At 47.5% G+C, this 21,942-nt stretch overlaps 1 protein-coding gene across 3 annotated transcripts in view; it reads right to left on the bottom strand.

The window, feature by feature from the left end:
* Positions 1 to 21,942, bottom strand: part of glt8d2 (glycosyltransferase 8 domain containing 2) — a 59,907-nt gene that overhangs the window by 2,049 nt on the left and 35,916 nt on the right. For all 3 annotated transcript variants that reach the window (XM_038780924.1, XM_038780922.1, XM_038780923.1), the window contains 5 exons: positions 21,791 to 21,908; positions 12,617 to 12,701; positions 3,888 to 4,000; positions 3,539 to 3,705; positions 648 to 760 (listed from right to left, as the gene is read on the bottom strand). In XM_038780924.1, coding sequence (XP_038636852.1) covers positions 648 to 760; positions 3,539 to 3,705; positions 3,888 to 4,000; positions 12,617 to 12,701; positions 21,791 to 21,908 — 596 coding nt within the window. The remainder of the gene's footprint in view (positions 1 to 647; positions 761 to 3,538; positions 3,706 to 3,887; positions 4,001 to 12,616; positions 12,702 to 21,790; positions 21,909 to 21,942) is intronic.

Raw genomic sequence — 21,942 nt, 5'->3', positions numbered from 1 at the left:
CAGAGCTTTGGGATGCCCAGAGGACAAGAAAGTTGTTCTATAACTGAAAGTTTCTTTATATGTACCTAGAATGTTACTGAAAAAGCTTGGCTAACGCAAGAAAGCTGTGTGAGAGATTTGGTATGCAATTTAGAATTATCGTGTGTTCTTGACTGTATACAGTCTGCCATATTCTGCAAAACTACTGTACAACTGTTAATAGGAGCTTTCCATTGCATGTTTTGATTATAAAGGGTAAGATTGAGTGGGGAATCTAGACCATGAATATATCAGTTAAACAGGTGCATTGGGGTCAATTTCTGTCTTCGTGTTTTGGTCAGGCACCTGGTGGAACAGAGTGGTATCCTTTTAGTGAACCCGTCCAATTTGTGTTCAATTGATTAGAACAGATAAAAGCCAGGCGGGTTGAGTAAGGGGTGGACAATCCACTCCATTGGCCGAGGCAGTGAAGACAATCTCAACGCCATTATCTTAAAAGAACTGCAGGAGCTATAAGAGTATTTTATTCTATTCCAATTTGAGTTAAATAGTTAGAGTTCCCGAGTTACATCCAGTGATTAAAAAAACTCAACTACTCAGTAAAATGTCCTTTTCAGCTTCATTAGTATCTTTAAAAAGAACTGACCAGAGCAAGGGTAGACTCTTACCAAGGTGCCGAATATGCCATAATGGGTTCAATAAAGAGTGTTTATTGTGAAATACGATTAACATAGGGGGGGTCACTACTCCTTCAGCTAGTGCACTGCTGTACAGGTTCTCCCTGTAAAAGAATAGAAACCCAGATGAGTGAGTTAGAATACCATACAGACACCACTCATATACCGGTAAGAGATACAAAACCTAGTTCTGACAACAATAGTAGAAGAATACACCATTAATTATCACAAACCTTGTTTGCAAAATAGAAGATGTATCACGGCAAGTGTTAACCAATAAAATTCTCATCCAATGGTTCAAATCCCTGTGTGGCCTCACCCATCCTTATCATTGTAACTCCCTCAACAACCAAGAAGGACAAGGGCAGTAAATATATGAGAACATCACCACCTACAAATTCCCCTCCAAGCCCCATATCATCCTGACTTTGGCCTTTATTGCAAAGGGGTAGGAGTTTAAAAATGGGGAGGTTATGTTGCAATTGTACAGGGTGTTGGTGAAGCCTCACCTGGAAAACTGCGTACAGTTTTGGTCCCCTTATCTAAAAAGGGCTTTAGTAACATTGGAGGCGGTCTAAAGGAAAAACACCAGGCTAATTTGTTGGATGAGAGGGTTGTCCTATCAAGACAAACTAAATTGTCTGGGTCTGTATTCCTTGGAGTTTAGAAGAGTAAGGAGCGACCTTATTCAAATATATAAAATCCTGAGAGGGCTTGACAGAGTAGATGGTGAGATATTTTGACTAGTGGGAGTCTCGAACAAGGGGACATAGCTACAAGATAAAGGGACGATCATTTAAAACTGAGATATGCAGAACTTTCTTCTCGCAGAAGGTGTGAATCTCTGGAACTCTCTGCCCCAGAGGGTGGTGGAGGCTAGATCTTTATAAGTATTTAAAGTGGAGAAGGATAAATATTTGATAGATTGAGGAATAGAGCGCTATGGGGAAATGGCACAAAAAGAAGTTGAGGCCGGCATAGAGCAGCTGTGAAAGGCGGGGCAGGCTTGAAGGGCCTGGTGGCCTACTCCCATTTCTAAATCTTGTGTGTTCTTGAGTTCTTAGCAACCAGAGGCCACTTTTAGGGAAAATATATTTTTGAGTTTAGTTTTAACTGGAAGCCAGAGTAGAAGGAGCTTAGCAGTGAGAGAGGAAACATCTCTCACAACTTTGCTGGAAGAAAAGGCATACAATGGAGTAAGTGGAAAATGCCAGAAATCTAAAGAACAGCTAGTTAAGGAAACTAGAGAAATTGAGAACGTGAAATTAAAGCAACAGAGGGGTACATTTTCCCACCGCATTGTGCCTGGCGCCGATCCGGACACGTCAGGTGAATTTTGGGAAAGGCCCAAATCGAGATTCGCACCAAACGCAAACCACTTTTCGATATTGCATTGGGCCGTCAGGGGGGGTTGGGTTGTTGGGGAAGGCTGGAGGGGTTCAGGTCGTGTGTCGCCCCTGGGCCGGGCTGGGGGGGTGCGTGGGGGGGGGGGGGGGGGGGGGGGGCTTCCAGCCATCTTTAAGTATTGTGGAGATCCATAACAGGGGCAACCAAGGCCGACGTCTGTCTGTCCTGTCAAACTCTCTCAGGACAGAGTACTGCTGCAGCGTCTCTCATGAAAGTTCATTCCACCCACTTTGACTGTGTGCAGCCTTTAGCTTAACAGCTTCGATATCGGGGATAGGTGTAAATGTGGAGTTGAGGTTGAAAATATGGAGTGAGGTTGCAACCAGATCAGCCATGATCTTACTGAAAGGCGGAGCAGGCTTAAGCAGCTGAGTGGCCTACTCCTGCTCCTAATTTGCATGTTTGTATGTAAGACTATTCAGAGGAAGCTGCTTATTGTCAGTGATTTAACTCTCAAAACTGCTGGGGAAGTTGCCACATTTATGGAGCTTGCAACTGGAGAAGCTTCACAGATAGAGGCTGGAGCGAAGATCGACCTCCAGGAACAAAGACTGCAAAGGTGCAACCACGTCACCATCGTACACAGGTTGGACACACAGTGGGGGACTACATACAAGAACTGTGGCAAGAAGGGCCACAATGCCACGGCATGTTGGGCACAGGAAACATCTCCGACACCAAGAAGATGCACAAACAAAAACACAGTTAAACAATCTAGTTGTGTCTACCAATTAGTGGCCGAAGCTTAAGATCACTCAAAAGATAGAGCAACTGAGCTGCTGTAAAGCGAGGTGTCTTGTCAATGCAGGGCATATTCTATGTTTTGGGGCATATTCAAAACTTGACGGTCATGAAATTAAATGATACGGGTGCAGCTGTATTGTTAATACCTGAGATAATTTATCATCAAAAGCTGACGCATCTTCTTTTAAAACATCAAATGTAATCCTGAGGACCTACATTGAAGAGGTTGTACTATTAAAAGGATACATTATATGAAAGTAGAAGCAAATGGACAGATGGTGAAGTTCCTCTTCAGGTTGTCCAGGGAACCTTCCTTGTTCTATTTGGCAGAGCATGATTGGCAATATTAGGCTTAACTGGGATACAGTCAATGAATTAGTGGATTCAAAGAACAACTTCTGAAGAAGTACTAGAAGGTATTCAAAGATTTGTGAGGCTCCTAAATGATACACCTAAAATGTCTCACACCCAAAGAGGCTTCCACTGGAATAAGTGCAGAAAGCAGGGCAGAATCTATGATTTGAAATTGGGGACTCAATTTCATTTGTGTACCCTAATCCAATTAACCCCAACCCCAAACCTAGCCCTGAAATTTACTTGTCCTCAGAAAACACGGCTGTGAATCTGCTGAGATTGTTCACTCAGGCAGGAGGGGCCCTTTCACTGAAGAAAAATATCAAGACATTGTGTTGTATAAAGGTATGAATATATGAAAAAAGCGCATAACTTACTCTACATTGGTCACCAGCCATTTTTCCAATTGCTTGGTAACCCGCTGTCGTTTCCATTCTGTAACGTTCGCAACAAACACGCCAACATTAAAGGAACACGTCATGGGATTTATCCCCAGCCCTCTGATTGTTGCCTTCCGGTAGTCCAGATGTCCCATGTACGTGGTCTGGAAAGAAAATGGGTCAAAATTTTAGCTGCATTTCTTTATAGAATAAATTTGGCAGGGGGAAGGGTGGGTGCTGAATCTTTCATTGATAAAAATGCAAGCTAAATGAATAATGGTACATTTTCTTCACAGGTGCATGCATTGTTACCAACACACAGTTTAGGCCGGGTTGCAGAAGTTACCTGCATTCCCATACTCCTAACCATCTCGTGAGTTGAGGTCAGATCACAATCCGTTGAGAAGGCGGCAGCGTGGCCAGGGTTCAGGGCAGTATCGTATAAGTCCTGGATATCACCTGTGGTTAGAACCGGTCCAAATTCAGATAACAAGATGTGGCTACAACAAGAAAGTCGGCAGTTTAACAATAAGATGTTTGTCAATTATTGTTACGTGAGAGCAGGGCAAACAGGAAGCAGAATAATTAGAGAAACCAAATTACAAAACAGCATAGTCAAAATTCCCCACAATCTTAGCAGAACTTTGATTGAAAAGTATATGAAAACGGTATTGAAATGTTTAAGCAATAATCAGCCATCTCGAAATCCATCCAATCAGAGTGGAAGCAAGTCATTGTCAATCCCGAGGGACTTCCTAAGAAGAAGATAAACATAAGAATGTGCCTTTAGTTTCAAATGTGGAATACGTCAAGTAGATCTAAAGGGGTTGTAGTGGTCATGCCACTGGACTAGTATTCCAGAGACCCAGATTGTTGCTCTGGGGCCATGGGTTCAAATCCCACCACGGCAGCTGGTGGAATTTTAATTCAATTAATAGTAACGATAACCATAACAGCTGCCTGTGATTGTTATAAAATCCCACTTGGTTCACTAATGTACTTCAGGGAAGGAAATCTGCTGTCTCTACCTGGCCTGGCCTACATGTGACTCCAGATCCACAGCAATGTGGTTGACTCTTAACTTCCCCCTGAAATGACCTAGCAAGCCACTCAGTTCAAGGGCAATTAGGGATGGGCAACAAATGCTGGATTTTTGTTTAAACTTCAAATGTGAAATAAAAACAGAATTTTCTGGAAAAGCTCAGCAGGTCAGTAGCAGCAGCACCAACGTCTCGTTCTGAATAAGAGTCATATTGGACTCAAAATGTTAATTCTGTGCAGGGTTCTCTGGCTGCGCTTGCCCGGCAACCCGAAATCCCGCCCGAGGCCAATGGACTTCTCCATTGTCCGCGTCTCGCCAGTGGTGTTCTTGCGGCTGGAATAATCCAGTCTTCTTCTCTCTCCACAGGTGCTGCCAAGCCCATCTGAGTTTCTACCAGCATGTCCTTCTCTTCTTGCAGATCTCCAGTTTCCACAGTATTTTGCTTTTATTCAAAAGTGGATGGTTAGGAAGCCTTTCAGGATTATGTATGCATTGATTTAACACTTACTGTAATATCAATTGACACTCATGAAGAATTCCTCAGCCGATTGAGTCAACGTGTGCCAGCCCAATTATTCTGCTAATTGTCACAATGGAATGTCTTTTTGTTTTGTAAATTTAGAGTACCCAATTAGTTTTTTTCCCAATTAAGAGGGAATTTAGCATGGCCAATCCACCTAACCTGCACATCTTTGGGTTGTGGGGGTGAAACCCACGCCGGCACAGGGAGAATATGCAAACTCCACACGGACAGTGACCCAGAGCCGGGATCGAACCCTAGTCCTCAGCGCCACAGGCAGCAGTGCTAACCACTGCGCCACCGTGCCCACCTCAATGGAATGTCTAATAGTGTTTTATTGAAGGGATACTGTGATGTTTTCACAACAGAGGAGGGCTGTTCTTAGAGCTACATGTCCCCACATCCACACACAGACCAGAAGCAGGGTTTCTCTCTCCAAAGTCCTTCTGAGGTTTAGAATACAGTGAACACAGTGAGTTGAACTGTGCACAAATTACCCCTGTAAACTGTTTTGGTCACTATTAGAAGAATGCCTCTGAAGAAGGTGGAGTAGCAAAGTGCTTTAAAGCAAGATATTAGTACTGAGTAAGGTGCTCAGTGCCAGTGGTTTGTCGAGTGTATCTTACTCAAATAAGCTATTTTTTGAAGCTCAGATACTTTAATGAGGAACATGAATTTGATAGGTATTGGACTATTCTGGGAACCAACTTAACAGCATCGTTAACTTAAGCCTTGAACCAGAAGGCGTCGCTAGAAGGGATCAAAGCAAAGTAGGAGGAAGAGTTGGAAGAGGGTATGGAGGAGGGGTTCTAGTGTGAGGTGCTCCGGAGGGTGAACTCTCCACCTTGTGTGTGAGGTTGGGGCTGATACAGCTGAAGGTGGTGTATAGAGTGCACCTTACAAGGGCGAGGATGAGCCGGCTCTTTGAGGGGGTAGAAGATGTGTGTGAGCATTGCGGAGGGGGGGGGGGGGGGGGGGAGAAGGCCGCATTCATATGTTCTGGTCCTGTCCAAGGGTGAAGGATTACTGAAGGAGGTGTTTAGGGTAATCTCTAAAGTGGTTTGTTTGTAAAATTTACAAACGTTTCAAAGTGGCCATCCCACAAAGTGCAATAATATTCAGGTTCTCTACATAGATCATAGAGGTGCTTCAATATAGCCAAAAAAAATCAAAGACATTTCAAAATAGTCATTACAAAGGGTAATATTATTTAAATTGTTTACATAGGTCAAGTTGCACTGAGGTGCTCCCATACAACCATCCCTAATGCCCTTGAACCTAGTGATTTGTTGGACCATTTCAGAGGGCAGTTTAGAGTCAACCATATTGTTGTGGGTCTGGAGTCACATTTAGGTTAGATGAGGTAGACTTCCTTCCCAACGTCCTTCCCTAAAAGGCAGCAGCGAATCAGATGGGTTTTTACGATAATTGAAGATCGTTTCACAGTCGCCATTACTGAGACTAGCTGTATATTCCAGATTTATTCATTGAATTTAAATTCCACCAGCTGCCATGGTGGGGTTTGAACCAGAGTCCCTCGAGTTTTAAGCTGGGCCTCAGGATAAGCAGTCCAATGACATTAGCATTCTGCCACTATCTGCCCCTAAATTGTTATATTATGTGCACTGAAACCTAAGCAGAGTAGCCCAACTGTGTCCAGTGTAGCAGAGGATCAACGCAATGCTCCACAAATGTCAGGTTCTGCTTCAATGCTCCCATTTGTTAACTACTCACACAAGCTCAACCTTTCAATGTGCTGCTAGGTAGGGGCAAAGTGTTCTAGCTGGGCTTGTACTGCTTCTGCACATTCGGTACTCCAGCCACGCATGTGTACCCACCGAACCCATACAGCAATGCACATGCCTACACATACCTAGTACTGAGGTACTACATTCAGTGCTGGGCACCAGAACACAGGACGGTTTTATTGATTTTGGAGTGGATGATGTGCAGTTTTTCCAGAATGCTACTGCGCGGCAAAGAGTTACAAATATAAGGACCAGTTGCATAGACTGGGCTTGTAGTCCATTGAAAATAGAAGATTCAAGGGTGATCTAATTGAGCTGTTTCAGACAATTACAGGATTTGTTTGGGTGGATGCAGAAAAACTATTTCTTGTGGCGGGGAGGCCCCGTACACAGGGGACAGAACTGTAAACATAGATCTAGGATTGAGGTCAAGAAGCACTTCTTGACAAAAAAAGGTATGAGAAATCAGGAACTTCCTCCCAATAAAAGCTTTCGAGACCGGGGATCAATTGAAAATGTCAAAAACTGACTTCCGGTGGCGGCTATGAAGGAGTAAGTCGCACATTTGGTGGCTCCCGCTCGGGTCGGACTTTTGGACCTTTTCCCCCCTGATTTTCTCCCGGACTTGAATTGTAAAACTGGTGACAGAGGCAATTGTGTACTGAATGCCCACATCGGTGCATGGAGAGAAGGACTAGAAGTGCTCGTAAAGGCAGAAACAGAAAGACAGAGAAAGCTTGGGCTGAAGCTGCAACAGGAAACAGCATGGCGGAGGACCGGACCTCTGGTTTGTCAACTCAGCGCAGCTGAGTTATAACAGAGCAGCTGATGCAAGTTATTCAGGAAGGCTTTGCTAAGCAGAAACGGGACTGCTTGGACCCAATAAAAGAGTCAATTGAGCAGCTGGAGCTTAGATTGGACGGCCAACATCGGGAGATCCAGAAGATAGGGAAGGCGCTGGCTGAGCAGGAGGAACATCAAACTGCGTTTGAGTTGGAGGTGGGGATGCTGAGAGACCAGCAGAAGAAGCTCCTGGAGAAGGTGCAGGACCTAGAGAATAGGTCCCGCCGGCAGAACTTGAGAATCGTTGGGCTCCCGGAGGGATCCGAAGGAGCGGACGCTGGGGCATGCATTGCAGACATGTTTGAGAAGCTGCTGGGGGATGGGGCATTTTGCCGGCCCTTAGAGGTGGACAGGGCTCATAGAGCACTCGCGAGGAAGCCGCAAATGGGAGACCCCCCCCCCCCCCCCCCCCCGAGGGAAATGGTGGTGTGAGTCCACAGGTACTTGGATAAGGAGCTTATTCTACAGTGGGCCAAGCAGACACAGAGCTGTAAGTGGGACAACAGTATCCTGCGGGTTTACCAAGACATGAGTGTGGTGGTGGCCAGAAGAGCAGGCTTCAACCAGATTAGGTCGATCCTTTTTAAGGAAAAAGTTCGGACTGTTGTATCAGGCCCGTCTCTGGGTCATGCACGAGGAACAGCACTTTTATTTTGAGTCGCCTGAGGACACGCTGGACTTCGCGAAAAGGAAAGGACTGGTGGTGGACTGAGAACTTTTGAACTTTGCTGCAACGTTCATGTTTTTTTTTCTGTTCTTTTAAGAAAAGTTTCTCATTTTCAGTTTTGTGGAAGCTGTTTGTAATGCCTTTTGCATTGATTTGGGACCAGCGGCAGAGCTGAGTGAGTTAAGGTTTTCATTTGCACTGTCGGGGAATGGAGGTGTGCTTGTTTAGATATTGGTGTTTTTTCTGTCGGGCAATTGTGTGGGGATTGTTTGATGTTGGAGTATGTTTGAATGAGTGGGGGGGGTGGGAGGGTGGGGAGGGAACAATAGGTGGGAGACTATCCAGCGCCAGGGATGGGGGCCACCAAGCTAGCTGGGCAGGCTAGCTCTTGGAAGCGCAGTGGGGTGTGTGCATATGTTCGGTGTATTAAAGGGGTTGGGTTACAGACTGTTGTTACTGGGGGGGGGGGTAAATGTTCTGCTGACGAGGGAGGGACTTGGGCTAAGGGACAGAGAGGAGGTTGGGGGCGGAGGCTGCCTGGTGGCAGGTTGGTGGAGACGCGGAGCATGGGCTGGAGGCGGGCCCAAAAAACAGGATGGCGGATCGGCGAAGTGGGGGGAGGGGCAATGAGACCCCCAACTAGGCTGATCACCTGGAATGTTCGAGGGGTAAATCAGCCGGTCAATAGCGCATGTGTTCGTGCATCTTAGGGGACTGAAGGCGGACGTGGTATGTCGCAGGACACGCACCTTAGTGTAACTGACCAAATTAGATTGAGGAAAGGCTGGGTCAGTCAGGTCTTTCAATCGGGACTAGGCTCAAAGACTAGAGGGGTCATGATCCTGATCAATAAGCAGGTGGTGTTTGAGGCGGGTAGAATAGTCTCGGATGTGGGAGGTCAGTACATTATGGTCAGTGGGAAACTGGAGAGGGTGCAGGTGGTATTAGTAAATGTGTATGCGCCAAATGGGGATGATGTGGAGTTTATAAAGAGGATGGTGGGGAAGATACCGGTCCTGGACTCGCACAGGTTGGTCATGGGAGGGGACTTCAACACAGTTATTGACCCTGGCTTGGACCGGTCAAGCTCGAAAACGGGCAGGGAGCCAGCAATGACAAAGGAACTAAAAGGGTTCATGGAGCAGATGGGGGGGGTGGATCCATGGAGATTTGGGCAGCCGAGGGTGAAGGAGTCCTCCTTCCCCTCACATGTGGATAAAGTGTACAAGAGTCGGCAGGTCATGTTAAAGTTGTATAGGACTTTGGTTCGGCCCCTCGGGTAAGGCCCCGGGGCCGGACGGGTACCCTGTGGAGTTTTACAAAACGTTCTCTGGGATATTGGGGCCAGTGTTGATCAAGATGTTTGATGAGGCAAGGGAAAGAGGGGTGTTGCCCCCGACGATGTCACAGGCCACAATTTCACTGATTCTGAACTGGGACAAGAACCCGGAGCTGTGTGGGTCCTACAGGCCGATAATCCCTGTTAAATGTGGATCCCAAATTGCTGGCCAAAATGTTGTTCTCCAGGATTGAGGATTGTGTTCCGGATGTTATTGGGGAAGACCATACGGGGTTTGTTAAGGGTAGGCAGTTGGTGGCCAATGTAAGAGGGTTACTAAACGTGATCATGATGCTCCCGGAAGGTAGGGAGGTGGTGGTAATGTTTGCAATGGATGCAGAAATGGCTTTTGATTGGGTAGAATGAGATTATCTGTGGGAGTACTGGGACAGTTCGGATTTGGGCGGAGCTTTATTGACTGGGTCAGGTTGCTGTATCAGGCTCCTGTGGCAAGTGTACGGACGAATAGGACAACATCAGACTATTTTAGACTGCACCGGGGGACGAGACAGGGATGCCCCCTCTCCCCACTGTTGTTCGTGCTAGCTATAGAGCTGTTGGCAATTGCTCTGAGAGCCTCAAGGGGCTGGAATGGCTGGTCCGGGGGAGGGGGAGCACAGAGTCCCGCTCTATGCAGACGACCTGCTTTTGTATGCATCGGACCCAATAGAGGAGATGGAAGAAATCATGAGGATTCTAGGGAAATTTGGCCGGTTTTCAGAGTATAAACCAAATATGGGGAAAAGTGAGATGTTTGCGGTCCAGGCGAGGGTCCAGGAGAGGCGATTGGGTGATATGCTGTTTAGATTAGTAGGGGGAAGCTTTCGGTACCTAGGCATTCAAGTGGCGCAGAAATGGGACCGGCTGCATAAATTAAATCTGGCCCGACTAGTTTACCAAATGAAGGACGATTTCCGAAGGTGGGATGCGCTCCCGTTGTCATTAGCTGGGAGGGTGCAGACGGTGAAGATGACGGTCCTCCCGAGATTCCTGTTCGTGTTTCAATGTCTCCCCATCTTTATTCCGCGGTTCTTTTTTAAACGGGTCAACAAAATGATCACTGGCTTTGTTTGGGCGGGCAAGACCTCGCGAGTAAGGATGGTAATGCTTGAGCAGAGTCGGGGAGAGGGCGGGCTGGCGCTGCCAAATTTTAGTGACTATTACTGGGCAGCGAATATAGCCACGATATTGAAGTGGGTGGTGGGGAAGGGGTCGGCATGGGAGCGTATGGAGGCGGCTTCATGCAAGGGCACCAATCTGGGGGCATTGGTAACTGCACCTCTGTCGTTCCTGCCGGCACGGTACTCCACCAGCCCCATGGTGGTGGCGGCCCTGAGAGTCTGTAGGCAATTGAGGAGACATGTGGGAGCAGAGGGAGCATCATTCTGGTCCCCAATCTGTAATAATCACCGGTTTGCCCCGGGAAGTATGGATGGGGGGTTCCGGATATGGCGGAGAGCAGGGATTGAGAGGATGGGGGGTATGTTTATAGAGGGGAGCTTTCCGAGTATGAGGGCGCTGGAGGAGAAGTTTGGGTTGGCGAGGGGAAACTAATTCAGGTATCTGCAGGTGCGGGACTTCCTACGTAAACAGGTGTCAACCTTCCCGCTCCTACCGCTAAGGGGGATTCAGGACAGGGTAGTTTCCAGAGGGTGGGTAGGAGAAGGGAAGGTCTCTGACGTTTACAAGGAACTTATGGGGTCAGAGGAGACGCAGACTGAGGAGCTGAAGTGCAAGTAGGAGGAGGAGCTGGGAGGAGAGATAGAGGATAGTCTATGGGCGGACGCGTTGAGTAGAGTCAACGCGTCCGCAACATGTGCCAGGCTCAGCCTGGTACAATTCAAGGTCGTTCATTGGGCTCACATGACAGTGGCCCGGACGAACAGATTCTTCGGGGTAGAAGACAGGTGTGCGAAATGTGCGGGTGGACCAGCGAACCACGTCCACATGTTCTGGACATGCACGAAGCTTAGGGGATTTTAGCAGAGGTTTGCAGATGTCATGTCCACGGTGTTAAAAACAAGCGTGACACTGAGTCCAGAGGTGGCGATTTTCGGGGTATCAGAAGACCCAGGAATCCAGGAGGAGAAAGACGCAGACGTTCTGGCCTTTGCTTCCCTGGTAGCCCGGAGACGGATACTATTAGCTTGGAGGGACTCAAAGGCCCCGAAGTCGGAGACCTGGCTATCGGACATGGTGAGCTTTCTCTGTTTGGAGAAAATCAAGTTCGCCTTGAGGGTCACTGTTAGGGTTCGCCCGGAGGTGGCAACCGTTCGTCGACTTCTTTGCGGAAAATTAATCATCAGCAGACGGTGGGAGGGGTTTAGTTTAGCTTAGAGTAGTGGGTAACTAAAGGTGGGACCTGTAAGGGAGGGAGACGGCTTTTGCACTATGTTTATAGTTTAATGTACATTGTTTATTTTGTTGTTGTTACAATACCAAAAATACCTCAATAAAATGTTTATTAAAAAAGAAAATGTCAAAAACTGAGATTGACAGATATTTGTTAATTAAGGGAATCAGGAGTATGAAGCAAAGGCAATTAAATTGGTAAAGATACAGATCAGCCATGATTGAATTGAATGGTGAAACCAGGCTCAAGGCTGAGGAAACAAGGTTCAGACAGGGCACTAGAGGGATACAAGATAGCCAGGAGGGAACTGAAGAAAGGGATTAGGAGAGCTAAGAGAGGGCATGAAAAATCTTTGGCAGGTAGGACCAAGGAAAACTCCTCTTCCTGTAATCCTAGAGTGATGCTCCGGGTTTCAAAGGAAGCTTTACTACTCAGTATGTGCAGCCACACGCAGGCCAGCAGGACCAAGTGCATTGAACAATGTTCTTCTGGTGTGGAAACCAATTCTGCCTTATGAGGTATAAAATAGAACTGGTCAGAAAATCTTGTCAGTGTGAAAATACCTTGTATAATAACATCATCGTCCAAGTATATCACCTTCTCGTGATCACGAATAAGATATGGAATGAAGTAGCGGACAAAGTTGAGCTGAAATAGAAAAATATTCCATGAGAAGGTAATACCACATGAAAATAAACAAGAAACGTGAATGGGAGGAGTGTGAAGCAGGTCAGGATCACTGTGAAGCCGACTGGGAGGAATGTGAAATAGATCGAGGTCACTATGAAGCAGACCGGATGGAGTGTTAAACATGTCGGGGTTACTGTGACGCAGACTGGGAGGAATGTGAAGCAGGTCAGGAGGAGTGTGAAGCAGATCGAGGAAGACTGAGAGGGGTTTCAAGTGGGGTTCCACACGGCTCAGTGTTGGGACCCCTGCTGTTTGTTTTATATATTAACGAATCCGACTTGAACGTGGGCGTCACGATTGGGAAATTTGCAGACGACACAGAAGTTGACCGTGTAGTGGATAGCATAGAGGATAGCTGTATGCTCCAAAATGATATAGATGGGTTGGCGGAGTGGGCAGGAATAGGAAAGGAGCAGACACCTTGTTGGGAGTTTTCTTTAGGCCCCCCAATAGCAGCAGAGATGTGGAGGAACAGATTGGGAAACAGATTTTGGAAAGGTGCAGAAGTCACAGGGTCGTAGTCATGGGTGACTTCAACTTCCCAAATATTGGGTGGAAACTCTTCAGCTCAAATAGTTTGGATGGGGTGGTGTTTGTGCAGTGTGTCCAGGAAACTTTTCTAACACAGTATGTAGATTGTCTGACCAGAGGAGAGGCCATATTGGATTTGGTACTTGGTAATGAACCAGGGCAAGTGATAGATTTGTTAGTGGGGAGCATTTTGGAGATAGTGACCACAATTTTGGGACTTTCACTTTAGTAATGGAGAGGGAGAGGTGAGTGCAACAGGGCAAGGTTTACAATTGGGGGAAAGGTAAATACGATGCTGTCAGACAAGAACTGAAGTGCATAAGTGGGAACACAGGCTGTCAGGGAAGGGCATAATTGAAATGTGGAACTTGTTCAACGAACAGATACTACGTGTCCTTGATATCTATGTCCCTGTCAGGCAGGGAAGAGATGGTCGAGTGAGGGAACCTGGTTGACAAGAGAGGTTGAATGTCTTGCTAAGAGGAAGAAGGATACTTATGTAAGGCTGAGGAAACAAGGTTCAGACAGGGCACTAGAGGGATACAAGATAGCCAGGAGGGAACTGAAGAAAGGGATTAGGAGAGCTAAGAGAGGGCATGAAAAATCTTTGGCAGGTAGGATCAAGGAAAACCCCAAGGCTTTTTACACATATGTGAAAAATATGAGAATGACTAGAGCGAGAGTAGATCCGATCAAGGACAGTAGCGGGAGATTGTGTATTGAGTCTGAAGAGATAGGAGAGGTCTTCAACGAGTACTTTTCTTCAGTATTTACGAATGAGAAGGGCCATATTGTTGGAGAGGACAGTGTGAAACAGACTGGTAAGCTCAAGGAGATACTTTTTAGGAAGGAAGATGTGTTGGGCATTTTGAAAAACTTGAGGATAGACAAGTCCCCCGGGCCTGATGGGATATATCCAAGGATTCTATGGGAAGCAAGAGATGAAATTGCAGAGCCGTTGGCAATAATCTTTCCGTCCTCACTGTCAACAGGGGTGGTACCAGGGGATTGGAGAGTGGCGAATGTCGTGCCCCTGTTCAAAAAAGGGAACAGGGATAACCCTGGGAATTACAGGCCAGTTAGTCTAATTCGGTGGTAGGCAAAGTAATGGAAAGATTACTGAGGGATAGGATTTCTGAACATCTGGAAAGACACTGCTTGATCAGGGATAGTCAGCACGGATTTGTGAGGGGTAGGTCTTGCCTCACAAGTCTTATTGAATTCTTTGAGGAGGTGACCAAGCATGTGGGTGAAGGTAAAGAAGTGGCTGTAGTGTACATGGATTTTAGTAAGGCATTTGATAAGGTTCCCCATGGTAGGCTTATGCAGAAAGTAAGGGGGCATGGGACAGTGGGAATTTTGGCCAGTTGGATAACGAACTGGCTAACCAATAGAAGTCAGAGAGTGGTGGTGGATGGCAAATATTCAGCCTGGAGCTCAGTTACCAGTGGTGTACCACAGGGATCAATTCTGGGTCCTCTGCTGTTTGTGATTTTCATTAATGACTTGGATGAGGGTGTTCAAGGGTGGGTCAGTAAATTTGCAGACGATCCGAAGATTGGTGGAGTTGTGGATTGTGAGGAGGGCTGTTGTTGGCTGCAAAGAGACAAAGATAAGATGCAGAGCTGGGCTGAGAAGTGGCGGATGGAGTTTAACCCCGAAAAATGTGAGGTTGTCCATTTTGGAAGGACAAATATGAACGCGGAATACAGGGTTAACGGTAGGGTTCTTGGCAATGTGGAGGAGCAAAAAGACTTTGGGGTCTATGTTCATAGATCTTTGAAAGTTGCCACTCAAGTGGATAGAGCTGTGAAGAAGGCCTATGGTGTGCTAGCATTCATTAGCAGAGGGATTGAATTTAAGAGCCGAGGTGATGGTGCAGCTGTACAAAACCTTGGTAAGGCCACATTTGGAGTACTGTGAGCAGTTCTGGCCGCCTCATTTTAGGAAGGATGTGGAAGCTTTGGAAAAGGTGCAAAGGAGATTTATCAGGATGTTGTCTGGAATGGAGAGTAGGTCTTATGAGGAAAGGTTGAGAGTGCTAGGCCTTTTCTCATTAAAAGGGAGAAGGATGAGGGGGCGACTTGATAGAGGTTTTTTAAGATGATCGGGGAATAGATAGACAGTCAGAGACTTTTTCCTCGGGTGGAACAAACCATTACAAGGGGACATAAATTTCAGGTGAATGGTGGAAGATATGGGGGGGATGTCAGAGGTTGGTTCTTTACCCAGAGAGTATGGGGACATCGAATACACTGCCTTGAGTCGGAAACATTAGGCTACTGGATAGGTACATGGATTACAGTAGAATGCTGGAGTGTAGATTGATTTGTTCTTAATCTAGGACAAAAGTTCGGCACAATATCGTGGGCCGAAGGGCCTGTTCTGTGCCGTATTTTGTATGTTCTATCTTCTGTGAAAGTGGCAGATGGTGTTCAACTCTGAGAAGTGTGAGGTAATGCATTTAGGGAGGTTAAACAGTAAAAGGGAATATACAATAAATGGGAATATACTGAAAAGTAGATGAATGAAAGATCTTGACATGCAAGTGCACAGGCCCCTAAAGGTAGCAGTACAGTTCGATAAGATTGAAAAGACACATGGAATGCTCTCCTTCATTGGCAGAAATATAGAATCCATAAGTTTATTCTCCTCTTTCACATTTTCATCCAGATTTACACGCACCAACAAACAATCAACGGTACCAAATACAATGTCAATCCCCTGGCCAACAATTCCTCCCTCCCACCAACCCCCAAACAACCCTCAACATTTTAAATACAAACATCAAAGAAAAGGATTCAGGAATCCACCATCCACCCATGTATAGTCACCAACAACATACACAGTCTAACCGCCCCCCCCCCCCCACACACCCCATTTCCCCCCCCAATGTTCGATGTCATCCAATTCTTGAAAGTGCATAATAAACAAAGCTCATGAATTGTAGAACCCTTCCATCCTTCCCAACAACTCAAACTTCACCTTCTCGAGTGTTAAAAACTCCAACAGATCCCCCCCCCCCCCCCCCCCCCGCGGCCATGCCAGGGCACAGAGTGGAGAAACTGATAAGCAGGGATATAATGATGAAACTGTAAGACACTGGTGAGGCCACAACTGGAGTACCGTGTGCAGTTCTGGTCACCATATCACAGGAAGCATGTAATTGTTCTGGAGAGAGTGCAGACAAGATTTACTGGAATGTTGCCAAGGCTGGTGAACTGTAGCTACGAGGAGAGATTGGACAAGTTGGTGTTGTTTTCCATGGAACAGAGAAGGCTGAGGGGTGACATGATTGAAGTAAACAAAATTGTGAGGGGTAGAGATAGAGTAGTTAGGGTGAACCTGTTTCCCTTGGCAGAGAGTTAAAGAACCGGGGTCATAGATTCAAACTAAGCAGCAGAGGGGACATGAGGAGAAACATATTCACACAGAGAGTGGTGGGTGTCTGGAATTTGCTGCCTCAGTTGGTGGTGGAGGCAGAGGCCTAATCCCTTTTTAAAAGTGCCTGGACCTACGCCTCAAATGCTGTAAGCTGCAGAGCTATGGGCCGTGAGCAGGAAGATGGGATTACAAAGGGCACCTGGGTGTCTTTGGAGCGGCATGGACAAAATGGCCTCCTCCTGTGCTGTATTCTTTCTATTGTTCTATGAATTGTGAAGTAGGTCAGGTTCACTGTGTTCGTCATTCGGTCACGCCTATTTGGGGCAGGGTTCTGAGTCCGAAGTCTCGCGTGACTTTGGTGAATCCCGGAGGCGCGGAGCCTGTCGGGAGGCTCGCTGGAGGCCTCTCCCGGCATTTTCCAGCCGCATTGCACTCAAGCGAGAAGAATTCAACGCAGCTGGAGATTCGGGCCTATAGTTCCAAGTTAGAATGTTGTGGATGTAGGTGGTGGTGTTTTGCTGCCTTTGTCCTTCTAGATAGTAGAGGCCGTGGGTTTGCAAAGTGCTATCGAAATTGCTGCCACGCATCTTGTAGTTTCGACACACTGTTGCCAGTGTGCGGCGATCGTGGAGGAAGTGAATGTTTAAAGTGGTGGTTGTGATGCCAAACAAGCGGGCTGCTTCGATCAGGATTATATCGGGGCAGCAGCCACAAGCGGGCTGCTTCGATCAGGATTATATCGGGGCAGCAGCCACAAGCGGGCTGCTTCGTTCAGGATTATATCGGGGCAGCAGCCACAAGCGGGCTGCTTCGTTCAGGATTATATCGGGGCAGCAGACACGAGCGGGCTGCTTCGATCAGGATTATATCGGGGCAGCAGACACAAGCGGGCTGCTTCGTTCAGGATTATATCGGGGCAGCAGACACGAGCGGGCTGCTTCGATCAGGATTATATCGGGGCAGCAGACACAAGTGGGCTGCTTCGATCAGGATTATATCGGGGCAGCAGCCACAAGCGGGCTGCTTCGATCAGGATTATATCGGGGCAGCAGCCACAAGCGGGCTGCTTCGTTCAGGATTATATCGGGGCAGCAGCCACAAGCGGGCTGCTTCGATCAGGATTATATCGGAGCAGCAGCCACAAGCGGGCTGCTTCGATCAGGATTATATCGGGGCAGCAGCCACAAGCGGGCTGCTTCGATCAGGATTATATCGGGGCAGCAGCCACAAGCGGGCTGCTTCGATCAGGATTATATCGGGGCAGCAGACACGAGCGGGCTGCTTCGATCAGGATTATATCGGGGCAGCAGACACGAGCGGGCTGCTTCGATCAGGATTATATCGGGGCAGCAGCCACAAGCGGGCTGCTTCGTTCAGGATTATATCGGGGCAGCAGCCACAAGCGGGCTGCTTCGATCAGGATTATATCGGGGCAGCAGCCACAAGCGGGCTGCTTCGATCAGGATTATATCGGGGCAGCAGCCACAAGCGGGCTGCTTCGATCAGGATTATATCGGGGCAGCAGCCACAAGCGGGCTGCTTCGATCAGGATTATATCGGGGCAGCAGCCACAAGCGGGCTGCTTCGATCAGGATTATATCGGGGCAGCAGCCACAAGCGGGCTGCTTCGATCAGGATTATATCGGGGCAGCAGACACAAGCGGGCTGCTTCGATCAGGATTATATCGGGGCAGCAGACACAAGCGGGCTGCTTCGATCAGGATTATATCGGGGCAGCAGCCACGAGCGGGCTGCTTCGTTCAGGATTATATCGGGGCAGCAGCCACAAGCGGGCTGCTTCGATCAGGATTATATCGAGGCAGCCATGGGATCACTTTCATTTCCAGATTCCCCTCCTAGTCACACACACTATCTTGACCTGGACATACAGCCTGTGGTATTTTTAAAGAATAGGCTTGCAGACCATAAAGGTACAAACAAACAAGAGCTTTATTAGAAAGGTGTTTTTCTCTGCAGGCTGCCAGAATAGACAGACTGTTAGCCCGCCCAAATTGGCAATAACATCATCAGTATGTCAATTGATTGAACTCTTCAAGTTACCCTGTTTCAACTAGAGACAAACATAAATACACAACAGTTTCCTCCCCTTTTAATCAGAGATTCCTGTAATGAAACACACGTATCGTTAACATTAATAATTTACAATATGTACAATTAACAAACACAACAGTCAATTTCAATTCCTGAGTTGTTGTCGGTGAACCTCGGGTGTTTGCTTTCTCGTGTTGACTGTAACCGCTGGTGTTTCTGATGTAGTGTGGACGTTGTCCGTTGTTTCCTCAACCGGAGTTGACGTATGGTTTGGAGGTTGACTCAGTGTTGAAATGTCTGCAACTGAGGTACTGTCTTCCACAGTTGTTTCAGCTATTGTCAGGTTCCCATTTGGCACAGTTTGTTGCAGATTCTGCCTCTGGCAACCTTGCTCTAGCTGCTCCATGTTGGCCAGCTTGGCTTCTGCACACATCATGGTCGCGAGTCTGAACGGTGGAGGACACCGGTTCTGTCTGTGCCAATTCGATGACAGATATCCACTTCTCACTGGCAGAAAAGTGAGTTGCCAATACTTCATGACCTTTATGAAAGCATAGCGTTTAGCCCTGTTCCACGTTGCAAAACCATACTTTGTTGTTTCCTCTCAATAATCTCTCTTGTTTTAGACGGCTTCAGCAGATCAAACACTGTACATGACTGATGTTTTATCATGAGTAATGCCGGAAAACTTTGTGTTGTATTCCTGTATGTCATCAGGGATTGCCTCAGTTGTTTTGACAATGATCCTTGCTCACTTGTTACCTTCAATGAATGCTTCATTGTTTGAACAACATTTCAGCCAGCCCATTTGTGGCAGGATGATAAGAAGCAGATCAGATGTGTTGGATTCCAGTCTCCTTTAGATAATTTGCGAGCTCTTAAGAAATGAACTGTGGAGACATTGTCACTAACAAATTGTTCAGGGTAGCTGAACCTTGCAAAATTCTCACCCAGTCTTTCTATTGTTCTCTCTGAGGACACGGTCTTCATAATGGCAGCTTCAGGCCCTTCTGGCCATTCACATGGGCGTAATGGCACTGGTGTGGCAAGTTTTGATCCCTTGCACAAGCCAAACACATGTTCACCTTCTCTTCAATTTTTCTATCGAGCCCTGGCCACCCAAAAATAGCTTCCGGCTACCTCCTTCATTCTTACTATCCCACAAGGGCCTTCAGGAATTTGGTTTAGGATACGTTCCCTGAACAATGGTGGAATAATGACCTTTATTCTCCAGAGGAGACGTTCAGCCTGTATGGCTGGTTCAGGTCTTTGGGTAAAATATGGCTTCAACTCCGGATTTGCTCCTGCGGTCTCGGCAGGAAGCACCATGTCCATAACTTCTGACAGGAGTGAATCATTTCTGGTATACTTCTTGTCCTGCAGTTACAGGAGTGTTATTGACTTCATCAAAACAGAAAATGTTACCACTTGAACTATCCATTGACGGCTTGCTAGGTAAAGGTAGTCTAGAGAGTACATCAGCTTTTCCATGGAGATTTGATTTACAAAATTTTATTGCATATGTATGTACCGCCAACAGCAATGCCCATCTCTGCATCTGACTCGCTGCTAGAGATGGAATACAGCTATAAGGCCTGGTATCGTTGTCACTGGTCGATTATCTGTTAATAAAGTAGATTTCAGGCAGCACGGTGGTGCAGAAGTTAGCACTGCTGCCTCACGGCGCCAAGGTCCCAGGTTCGATCCTGACTGGGTCACTGTCCGTGTGGAGTTTGCACATTCTCCCCATGTTTGCATGGGTTTCGCCCCCACAACCCAAAGACAAGGGGCGGGATTCTCCGACCCCCCGCCGGGTTGGAGAATCGCCCGGGGCCAGAGTCAATCCCGCCCCCGCCGTGTACTGAATTCTCCGCCACCCGAGAATCGGCGGGGGCGGGAATCGCGCCGGTCGGCGGGCCCCCCGCGACGATTCTCCGGCCCATGATGGGGGCCGAAGTCCCGCCGCTGACAAGCCTCCCCCACCGGCGTGCATTGAACCACCTCTGATACCGGCGGGATTGGCGGCGCGGACCGGCGCTGGGGTCCTGGGAGGGGCGCGGGCCATTTGACTCGGGGGGGTGCCCCCACAGTGGCCTGGCCCGCGATCGGGGTTCACCAATCAGCGGGCGGGCCTGTGCTGTGGGAGCACTCTTTTTCTTCTGCCTTCGCCATGGTCTTCACCATGGCGGAGGCGGAAGAGACCCCCTCCCCTGCGCATGCGCCGGGATGGCGTCAGCAGCCGCTGACGCTCTGGAGCATGCATGGACTTACGCCGGCCGGCGAAGTCCTTTCGGCCCCAGCTGGCATGGCGCCAAAGGCCGTTCACGCCAGCCGGCGGAGCGGGAACCACTCCGGCATGGGCCTAGCCCCTCAATGTGAGGGCTTGGCCCCTAACGGTGCAGAGAATTCCGCACCTTTGGGGAGGCACGACGCCTGGGTGGTTGACACCACTCTAATACGCCGGGACCCCCCACCCCGCCGGGTAAGGGAGAATCCCGCCCAGGCAGTGGAAGATGGAGATTTAGACATGAAAAGCGTGCAATTGAAACTTTGTTAGTTTACAGTTCAACAAGTTGTCTTTAGAGAGAAATATATAGTGCAGGATGCCATTTGACCTGCCAAGCCTCTGTCAGTTCTTCAGTAGATCTATCCTGATTAATCCCACATTTTTTTCCCAACACCCTGCATATGATTTCCCTTCAAGTATTTATCAAATTCCTATCAATCACTCTCCAGATAATGTACAGCTTGCTGCGCTAAAATAAAATACTTCCTCATCTCACCTTCCACCAATCACCTTAAATGTGCATTCTCTACTCCTTCTGCCAATGGAAACGGTTTCTCCTCATTTACTCCAACAAAATTCTTCAAGATATTGTAAAACATTGTAAAACCTCCCAGGAAGCTTCACGGGAGTGCTATCGAATGACCATGCCACATAAGTTTGATCAATGAGATAGGTTTTAAAGAACATATTAAACAAATCTATCACACACTGTATGAAGCGTGTCCCTGAGCTCCAGGCACCATCCACAAACATTGAGGGACATGTTAGCTCTTCCGAAATTACCCATACTCACAGGCTGCAGTAACTCTGGCCTCGCGGAGTCTGGTCTTATTTTCCCCTGCAGTACAGCAGCATTGAATTCCAACACTTTGTAGCGGATGCCTTTCAGTTTTGTATTTTCAATCCATTTGCTAACGGAGGTGGAAGGAGGAATAGAAAAAAAGT

Source organism: Scyliorhinus canicula, chromosome 20, assembly GCF_902713615.1.
Source record: "Scyliorhinus canicula chromosome 20, sScyCan1.1, whole genome shotgun sequence".
NCBI lineage: Eukaryota > Metazoa > Chordata > Chondrichthyes > Carcharhiniformes > Scyliorhinidae > Scyliorhinus > Scyliorhinus canicula.
The sequence above is the reverse complement of the archived record's forward strand: the minus strand, read 5'-3'. Positions and strand labels throughout refer to the sequence as shown.